Raw genomic sequence first — 10085 nt, 5'->3', positions numbered from 1 at the left:
AACAAAGTCACACATTTATGTTCAATATTGGGGCAAATAAATAGAATCACTTTATTTATTTTTTATTTATTTAATTTATTTATTTATTTATTGTTTATTTATTTCACCTAATACAATGCTCATTGGCTAATATGATATAACACACACGTGTTTCTTGGATTTTTTTGTATCTCATAAATTATAGCCCTTCACAAACACCTACTAACTAGTCAGAATGGTCATGGCGTTTTCCCACTTGTGCCTCCCATATTTTTGTACACAGTGCGGAGTTGTGTAACTAATGAAAACTGTATCACATGTCATACAGCGGGCCAAATTACAGTTAGTGAGCAACTCCAGCTTGTTTTCTATTTTGAAACGTTTGAGCCTAGTAAGTTGTGCAATACCACACCATAGCCAGCTAAAACACTCCCCGTTTACATCTGACTGTAGTGCAGATAACGCAGGTCAATTCAAACCTGGGAGGTTCCTAAATGCACCAGCTGAACTCTGAGACACGACTGACAAAATGACAATATTATAGATATCGTTCTGAGTTTTCTTACAGTCTTCTTACAATCTTATAGTCAATGGAGAAACCAGGTAAGATGTTTAACTGGGTCGAGGAGTGGAACATCTCTTTTGCAGGCTGTGGATTCAGGAGCATTTACTACGTAGGAGCTTTGAGCTGTATCCTGGAGCGGGCTCCACAGCTGGTTCATGGTGCTTCTAAAATTTGTGGATCTTCCTCTGGGTGTCTCGTGGCTGCAGCTCTCACTGTTGGCATTCCCATTGGTGAGTCACATTTAATGTGCACTGCAGATTACAGTTTGTCCAGCTCTTCAACAGTTTGTTTCTTAAAGAGAAATTAAAGAGGAATTCATAAATAAAATGTAACTCTTGGTATCATTCTCATACACAAAATTGACCAATAAAAATATGCAAGTTTATTTTATTTCTACATGCCTTGTTGAATATATGAAAACATTTTGTGTGACATAATTCATGTTTATTGCAATGCGTTGTATTTTTGTATGAAATTTTTGTCTTTTTTTCATTCGCACTTGAAGTACCCGTCCATTCATGAAGTTCAGGCATATCTCAAAACAAATGGTGTTGTATCTGACACTAGGCGGTGTATTTCATAAGTTCCTGACACACAAACAGCTGATACAACAGTGAGAGCAAATTCCATAGGTCGCACAGAATTCAAGGTCAAGTGAGCGGACTGTAGAGGAAAACAACTGCTGTGCAATAAAAAACAGACATGTGGATAATGCAATGATACATCATAATGTCACTGGTTCTCTACATTAGCCTGAACATTTGGTTCTGCTCCATTTTCTCCCTCAGAACAGTTGTGTGCTGATATTTTAACCACAGCGAAGGAGGCAAGAAAACACACCTTTGGAGTTTTCCACCCGACCTTCAGCCTGCTCCGGACAGTCAGGGACTCCCTGCTGGAAAAGCTTCCAGAAGATGCCCACCTCCGGGCTTCTGGAAGGCTCTGCGTGTCTCTCACCCGAATAGTTGATGGGAAAAATGTTTTGGTGTCCGAGTTTGCCAGCAGAGAGGAGCTCATTCAGGTTCATCAGATTGGTGACTTTACAGAAAAATTGTTGGGATCTTTTAGGCTTCTCTGTTCTAGTGATCTAACCTCTTTACCTTTGCAGGTTCTCATGTGCAGCTGTTTTTTCCCTGTTTACTGTGGTTTCATTCCACCTTCATACCATGGCATGGTCAGTAGAGCTTAACTTTTTTTTGTATGCTTTCTTTGCTTTTACTGGTCTTATTATTGAAATAAATGAGTAGAGATTTCTGTGCCATAGACCATAGAGAATGGGAAAGAAAAACCGCTTCAAAGCTACAGGAGCATTTTATTGCCAGATTTCAGAGGCAGGTAAATTTGGGAATCATAGAAGTGGAACGGGATATCATTCATATATCATATCAAATCGTTTCTCATCACGCCCTGTTGCAGTTGAGCGAAGACAACCATCTCAGCAGTCTCAGCAAGTTTCATAACATAACCTTACTAATCGGTCGGTGATGTTATGGTGGGCATGGCCATCTAATACAGTCTATGGCTTTCTTGGCTAAAAGACGCAATATCTGGAGGCTTTGTTACAGCCAAAACTTTTAATTTTTTTCTCTGCTCACACGTTAATTTTAAACTCATTCAAGGTTTACATAAGGTAAGTGGCATAGAGCACACAGGTAAAGAGGCAAGCACACTGAAAATTATGATTGAGCATACAAACAGAGCACACAGCATACGTATGATCTTTATTTGAGAGTAGTAATCCACCTTTACTTTATAAATGCTATGGCTGCTTGGTATATGAGGACAGTTCGTGACATGTTTTTGTCACACTAGATCTACTTCGTCATCTCAGCTTGCCATCAATTTTGATCATTTTTCTTTCTTCTAAGCGCTACGTGGATGGAGCACTGAGCAACATGATGCCGTTGTCCGAGCAGAGAAACACCATCACCATGGCGCCATTCTCAGGAGAGAGTGACATTTGCCCCAGAGAAGGGTCATACAATTTCTTTGAAGTCCACTATGGAAACGTCAGCATTCAGGCCAACACAGGAAATGTATATCGAGTCTGTACATCCTTCCTCCCCCCCAGACTTGAGGTGGGTTCATGTTCAGAGCTCACGACTTTAAAGCAGTAGAGTGTACAGTAATGTTTAACTGGGGTTTTTTTTGTGAGGCAGAAGCTGGCTGAGATATGCCACAACGGCTACATGGATGCTCTTTGTTTCCTGAGAGAGAAAGGTGAGATTTTTCCACCTTCATTTTCTTTAGCATTTCTGGTTTACACCATAAAGTTATATTAAAACATGTTATCAACCAACTGTCTCAGATCTGCTTACAGCACAAAATATTCACAGCAGTGTAGTGGTAGGAGCCAAATCTCCTTGCTGTGAGCAGACGAGGGAAGTGGGTCGTGCAGAAGAGAGGATGATGAAGTGTCACAAGGAAAACCATCTGGACCACAGAGTCATTGAGAACCTCCCAGTGGCTATCAAGAAAGGTAAGGAGGTCAAATGAGATGAGCTGATCATCAGATATACAGAAGTTTTTGTAAGACTTTATTTTAATTGGAAAAAAATGTCCTTGTAAGAGCGCTGGTTCAAATGGTAAAGAGGACACAGAAATGGAACAGGAAGAGTGTAAAAATTTGGTATGAACATAAAACAATCATCTTTATGTTTGCCTTTCATGGCCCTGGATAAACCCCAGTGTACACCCCAACATCAGTTGTGGTGTACAAACCTAAACAAGGGATCCTGAAAGCCTTTTCAAAGATTAACTTCTGACAGTTAATGACATTTAGTTAAATCGATTATATGTTAATGCTAACAAATTGAAAAAGTATTACATTAGGAGGGCATTACTTGCATCCACCATCTTGATACTGCTGTATTCTTCAAGGTAAGAAGATAGAGGAATCTAATGTAGCTCATATTTAAATAATCATAAAATATTTCTTTACAATATCCTCTCTGCTTTCAGTAAAATGGTAGGCTGTAACAGTCTTTCTGATCTATTCGGTGGATTTATATAGACTGCCAGGTCCACTGAGCAGCAGAATATGATGTAATCTTAAGATTTTAAACTAATGATTTAAATTTCCCATTTTATGTAAAATGTATTAAATTGAGGTTTAAATGAATGAACAGTGTCATTTATACCACACACTAGGTCTCTCACAGGTAGCATGACACATAATTTTATGTAATTTCCACCCTTTGTGTGTCTGTGTTAGTGCTATGTGAGGCATGCAGGGATAGTCATGACAGTAGCAGCTGGAGGCCGCATTACAGGGACTTCCTCACAATGAATTTGTTTACCCATCTACTTACCTTCCTCATCTTACCTGTTGAGCTGACCATCTTTTTTACCAAAAGGTAAAGTGTGAACTGTTTGATCTGAGAGTTCCCTAATATCCTATTCTCTACTGGGCTTTGGAATGAACTTGGGTTAACAACAGCAATTAGTACTTCAATTTCTTTCTTTTTTCTGTGTTTTACTGTGACAGCATGGTGTCATTCAGCTGTACAGCACTTTGCAGATTGTTACTGTGGTCTGCAGATTTCTACAGGCAGAAATGGAGTATTAGCAATGATAGCATCAACAGGTATGTGTACATAAAAATTCACAATTTTACCTCTTTAAAAAAACTGATTTAACCTTAGGATTATTAAATCTCATTTTTGGCTTTCTTTACATATGCCGTGTCTTTGTCACTCCAACAAACTGTATCTGTTGCTAATATTATAAGGAGGTAACATTAATGAAAAGCTCATCCTTTGTGTGATTTTTAGTTTTTTTCCTCTTCATATTCTTCAGCGCATCTCAAGAGAATAACTGCATCTGCAGGTCATCTGGTTCAGACAGCAGGAATCAGAGAGGACGAGACATAAATACACAAACTCTGAAATCAAAGATGACCTCAAATTCTAAAATTAATCTCTGCTGGGACACCAATGGCAACATGGACCTTATGCCCCCAGTCTCAACTAGAACTGCATCTGGCCAGGTGATGTTAAACACACCAGGGAAGGGACGTGTAATCAACCATAAAGAAAGTGGAAAAAAGATTGATTAAAGGAAACCAACAAAGGAAAAACAAACAAACAAAAAAACTTCAGCATTTGCTGAACTTGTTGACATCTTATCAACACCATGAGTCTAATTGTAATGTACAACAGGAAAATAAAAAGAAAGCCTTTTTCTTCGCAAAGATTGAACAATAGCTACCATGTGATATTGAAACAAAGGTAAAACAAAAGTATAGAAAAAGCATCATCAGTAAATTTTAATGGACAAATGAGTCATTCCGTGTGACCGATATAATCATAAACATAACATAATTCTACAATTCCTAAAGCAAAATAAAAATAAAATAAAACCCATTATATGTTTCGTAACACATTTAAAGGCTGGTGAGATGATGCCTCTGCAGGACCTCTGACATCGAGTCATCACTTTGCATCTCATCAGTTCATAGCACCATGAATGTAACATTTTAATGCTAACCAAGTCCTCCCTGCAAACAGAGGATCACACAAGCTCACACTGATCAGTCAAGTTTATAAAATAAAATTTCTGGAACTTATCTGCTGTTGTGAAACAGCAGATAAGTTCTCATTTAGTTCTCATTTAGTTCTCATTTACTGCATTGCAGTGCAGTGCAGTACAGTACAGTACAGTACAGTAAAAAGGCAAAACAAAGGTTTAAATGATGTGTGACTGTCTTTGAAAAGACAGTCACACATCATTAGCCACTTTCAGACAAGTATTAATTTGTATTCATCTTACAGCATCTTATCAATGGGCACCCCTGGTCACTCTGTTCTAAAAGTCAGAAGGGCAATCTTATTGGGCCAAACCTAGTAATATTTACGAATCACTTTAAGAAACAGACAGTATAAAAACTGGTGCTGAAGCGCCTTAAACCAAAGGTCGGCATAATGATTCATGTGGTTGTCAAAAAAAAATTCTCTGGAATAATGGTATGTGTGAAAAAAGCTCTGAGGAACATTACCATCATTTATGTCAGGACAGAGCACCATCGATGTTGTACGCACTGTGTCTGAAAGAGGCTACTGTCAAGTCCCTGATTTCACATATTTAAAAAGACTGCAGTGAAGACGATCATGCTGTATATGTTTACAAGATCACAAAGAATTAAAAAGGTGCAGAAAATATATTCTGCAAATTTTCTAAAAAGTCCACTATATGTTTTTTTTTTTATATTCCACTCAGACACTAATTAAAAAGGAATTTTAAAACCTGACAAAAAAAAGAGGTAAGAGCTAAGTTTGCTCAAGTCTCTGTGTGTAGCACAGGCAAGCCCTTTTCCTCATATGCTACCATCTTTTGGTCCGCTGCCTATGTCTGGAATCTGATCTGCAAAGGACTGGGTCATCCACTGTCCGTCTGGGAGCTGGCCATCAGCTGTTTGTGATACAGTCGCCTCCTGTGCTCCTTCTGGGGGTGGAGAACACAGAAACAGAAGCATTTTTCTATGCATGTAAGATGTGAACGAATGATGTCTGTAGCAAAGTTCATGCTCATGGTTACTCCAGCTCCTGGCCAGGATTGTGCCATCACTTTAAGACAAATTACACATGTCCGTGCAATTACATAACGCTACATTCACATCTGAGTAACAGACGGACTTATAAAAACTCAAATTTATACAAACTACACAGATTTATGCAAATCATACAAACTCAAGTGTCTCAACAGGTGGAGAATACAACTACCTGAAACTAGGAACCATAAGCGCCGAGGACTGTAGATGAATGTTGGGTGCATCCGAGCTCGCCCTCAGGCTCACCCTATCTGAATGACTTACCTGTATTTTCAGCAGATGAAAACGTGCAGTGACCGTTGCTCTGGCTTTCAGCTTGGCTTCCTTCAGGTCCTCTCTCGACATATGCTCCGCCATAGGCATCTTCATAACCAGGGTCGTATTGTTCTTCCTTTATTGCCAGCCTCTTGGCATCCTCTGTTGATATAAAAGGGGAAGAATTAACAAAATGCTTTAAAAAATTAATAAAATGGACAGGATATTAAATTAATGACTTCACTAATTTTAGTGGCTTTGAGGCATTTCTACAATATTAAAAGTAGGGAAAGTATCTATGGTAAATAACAGCGTAGTAGTTTTACTTTTTAAAAATTGAATTTTAATTAAAATTTCTAATTAAAGCCGCTGTAAAGGTACTCAGTGGTGAAATTCAGGTTAGACAGCCAAGTTACACATTTTTTTAAAGAAAAAAACAAAACAAAACCCAAACACGCATACGCATGCACACACCCACCCACCCACCCAGCCCTGGTCATGCTTACCCTTGGCCAGCTGAAGGTCAAACATGTAGTTGACCTCTTGGATCTCTGTGCTTCTTTGGACACCCTTCAGTTGGTCTCTGAGTTCTCTCAGTTTGATGTAGAAGTGGACTTTGTCCTGAGCACGAGGGAATTGGGCGCAACGAGCACTGGATGAAGGCATCAGAAACAAAGCCTGCAAAGAAGAAATAAACTCTTAAGTCAAGTCTTCAGAATGAAGTATCAGTTACTTTTAAGTATCACACTTGCAGTTCTTAATTTTCTAGTTGTCTATATTGATTTCCTTTGATATCAATATGTTGATCATATCACTTCTAACACAAAATATAAAGGCTTGCACATTCAATTTCGGGTCAGTTCCTATAATTACAAATTTAAGCCTTTATGAACAACATACTAGAAAAATCCTACATTTTTGACATTTTAGTCTTAATATTATTTTCACACTTTGAACATTGTCTATTAAATTTATTGAATAAATACAAATAACAGATGAAAATATTTCTTAAATATTCTTGAAGAACAGCATGTATCTGTATCATTTCCACCAATATCTGAAGAAACTTTTAAAAACCTGACTGAAAACTGAGTTCTCACCACGTCACAGTCGGGGATCTTGTGTGGCTGCAAACCAAATTCGAGTTTTTGTGGTTTTTTACCAAACAGTTCTCTGCAGAACATTTCATAGATGCCTGTGGACAAAAGAAGATAACTATTAGCTTAACTGACTTAAGCAAACTGTTTTATGGCAACTATTGCTCTTTGTTAGTAGGTGGGCTTACATTTTCCATTGAACACAGCAATAAGTGGCTTGTATTTTTTCAGCTTCTCCACAAGAATTTTGCCTCCTTCACGCAACTCTTTACTGGTGAGATGAAATGAAAGAAAAAGGTTTATGAAACCTATAAAATATTTATTTTCTAATATGATGACTGAAATCTTTTACAGTCATATACCTTGTAAGATCTTTGCTCCCTGGTGTTGCCCTGGCCACCATGTTGGTGAAGCCCATTTTATACTTAACAGGTAGGACGGTGTCATGCATGTGGTTGAGCTGCTCATCAGTAAATCCAGACAGAAACAAACACTTCCCTGAAATCAAAAAGTGACCAGGTGATTCAGCACCCAAGGCTAATAAATACGGACATTTTATTGAACCTGTGTACCCAGAAGAATTACATACAAGAAGAGAATTTACAAACTTCACAGAGAAAGGCTAAGGACATGTTTTATTCTGTAAGGTAAAAATCTGCACCACTGTGTCAGCAAATCAATAACCTTTCTGAAGCCTAAGATCCATTTTTATGTTACCACAAGACAACTCAAAATAATTACAGTATAATAACTTACAGAAATGATTTCCAGGACCTGGAAACCATCTTCCAATGAAAGCTGCCATCAGACCTGGATTGATACCAATCTGAAAGCAAACCGGTGAGGTTAGCCACGCTTATGTTCACATTATGGTCTAGCAGTGAACTAGACATAATATATAATTATCCAACTAAAAAGTGAATCTTACAATGACATAGTCTAGGTTGTAGTCCAGCAGGTCTGGTAGAGTCTTTTTCATGACCTCCTCCTCTGACATGCCCTTGAAGCGGTCTACTTTCCTCTTTACCTTCTTGAAAGTTTCATCAATCTTCTCCTGTTTCCCATCAGCCTGAGCTGCCTTTTTGGGCTTTGGACCTGGTTTTGCTTTAGGTGCATTTGGGTCTTTTGGTGGCTTTCGTGCCTTTGGGACTTTTGGTGGTGTGGGTGCCCCTGGTTCCTTGGGTTGAGCTGGTCTGCCTCTCTTTTTAGCTGGAGCTACAAGAATTGAGAAAACAAAAATAAAAAAAAGATAAGAGACCATGATGTAAGTACTGTTGGAAGTCATTTGCTCTTGTGTGGTGTTAAACTGCAGTTTTGGCAGACTATTTCTATATATCATCATGCCCTAATATACAGCAAATAAATTCTATTAAAAAAAACACCATATATAATGGTAAGACTGTCACACTAAACTAACATTAGATCCTAAACTGAGGATAAAGTGCAACAAGGGGAAAAAGTTTATAACCCGCAGTAGATTTTTCTTTGTGAAAAGGCTGCGGTCAGCTGCCCTAGCAAAGCTTCCTCCAACTTATCAATACATACTTTACACAACTGAGTTACTGACTACACAATATTCATGCTTTGGTTAATAAACTTACTTCCCTTGTCACTGTCTATGAGCAAAAGGAACTCTGAGCGACTGTAGGAAGGAGGAAGCCTTTAAAGCTGAGCACATCATGCTTAGGTGTAGCTCCAGCCAATTTACCTGCTCCTGCTGAACATCATGCAGCAGAAAACAAAACATAAAGGCCTAGTGCCCAGATAGGCAATTTAACTCATAATGTTTTGATGACCCCTATCAGACTAAATTACAGATTAACTGAAGGAATATCATTCCAGCCCATTTTAAACCCTGATCCTAACTTATAACTAGGTGTTAACACAATAAATATATCAAAGTACGTTTTGTCAAGTTGGTAGGTTCCAGCTGATCCATCACGGGTTCCGGATTAACCATGTTTGCCATAGCTGGCTCTCCAGCTTGATGCTCTGTATAGTGAAACTGATGTTCAGGAATGACGTCTGAATATTGAGCCTGGAGAGCTTGAAACTGCTGGGCAGACCGAACCCTGAGGTGGAGGAAATTTAGAAAAACAAAACAAAAGCACAAAATGGTTAAGTATTTTTACAACAATCAAGTTGGCTGTGTGAGATGCACTGTGGAGTTAAAACAGATGTTAGCTGGATTACATAAACTATGTGCTTTTTGTTTAGGTCTTTTTGTATTTAGCTGAGTGGTGATAAAAGAGCAAACACATTGATTTTAATCATCTAATTACTAGAGATGGCAAAATACCACTTTTTTATGTCCGATACCGATATCATAAATTTGGATATCTGCCGATACCGATATGAGTCCGATATAGTGTTTTTTAATCAATAAAACGGTTCTTTTAATATCTTGCTGCATTTTGTATAAGTTCATACTCAAGTTAAAATAAACAACAACACTAAAGCTATTCTGTTATACCTGTATGTAAAAAATACACTGCCCACAAAATATTTCATAGTTCAGCAATACTGATCAATCAAATAAACTTAAACCTGCACCATCCTTCCTGTTCTGGTATTTGAAAGAGTACTTAGCAGAAATATTAAGCAACCTAACTAATAGGGTTGCAAACTCCCAGCAAAAAAA

The 10085-nt window shown here is 38.2% G+C and overlaps 2 protein-coding genes across 2 annotated transcripts in view; one reads left to right on the top strand and one right to left on the bottom strand.

Annotated features, from left to right (window-relative positions):
- Positions 1-426: 426 nt before the first annotated feature.
- LOC102212326 (patatin-like phospholipase domain-containing protein 2) lies at positions 427-4606 on the top strand. The gene is made up of 9 exons (XM_005731489.2): positions 427-774; positions 1333-1565; positions 1653-1718; positions 2413-2622; positions 2704-2764; positions 2853-3023; positions 3759-3900; positions 4032-4130; positions 4343-4606. The coding sequence occupies exons 1-9, from the start codon at positions 570-572 to the stop codon at positions 4599-4601; spliced, it is 1446 nt and encodes a 481-aa protein (XP_005731546.1). The 5' UTR covers positions 427-569; the 3' UTR covers positions 4602-4606.
- A 1240-nt stretch (positions 4607-5846) lies between these two features.
- Positions 5847-10085, bottom strand: part of tdg.1 (thymine DNA glycosylase, tandem duplicate 1) — a 6549-nt gene continuing 2310 nt past the window's right edge. Inside the window, exons 3-11 of the mRNA XM_005731490.2 lie at positions 9350-9516; positions 8373-8659; positions 8201-8270; positions 7807-7942; positions 7633-7715; positions 7448-7542; positions 6854-7025; positions 6357-6509; positions 5847-5986 (exon numbers count right to left, since the gene is read on the bottom strand). Of these exons, the coding sequence (XP_005731547.1) occupies positions 5859-5986; positions 6357-6509; positions 6854-7025; positions 7448-7542; positions 7633-7715; positions 7807-7942; positions 8201-8270; positions 8373-8659; positions 9350-9516 (1291 nt within the window). The 3' untranslated portion in view covers positions 5847-5858. The remainder of the gene's footprint in view (positions 5987-6356; positions 6510-6853; positions 7026-7447; positions 7543-7632; positions 7716-7806; positions 7943-8200; positions 8271-8372; positions 8660-9349; positions 9517-10085) is intronic.

The sequence above is a fragment of the Pundamilia nyererei genome, unplaced genomic scaffold (genome assembly GCF_000239375.1).
Source record: "Pundamilia nyererei isolate P.nyererei 1_Seehausen unplaced genomic scaffold, PunNye1.0 scaffold00043, whole genome shotgun sequence".
Taxonomy (NCBI): domain Eukaryota; kingdom Metazoa; phylum Chordata; class Actinopteri; order Cichliformes; family Cichlidae; genus Pundamilia; species Pundamilia nyererei.
The sequence above is the reverse complement of the archived record's forward strand: the minus strand, read 5'-3'. Positions and strand labels throughout refer to the sequence as shown.

Coding starts and splice junctions, on each gene's coding strand:
- LOC102212326 (XM_005731489.2), top strand. CDS start 570: ATGGAGAAACCAGGTAAGATGTTTAACTGGGTCGAGGAGTGGAACATC. Junction 3,901..4,031: donor ACCATCTTTTTTACCAAAAG/GTAAAGTGTGAA, acceptor TTACTGTGACAG/CATGGTGTCATTCAGCTGTA. Junction 4,131..4,342: donor AGCAATGATAGCATCAACAG/GTATGTGTACAT, acceptor CATATTCTTCAG/CGCATCTCAAGAGAATAACT.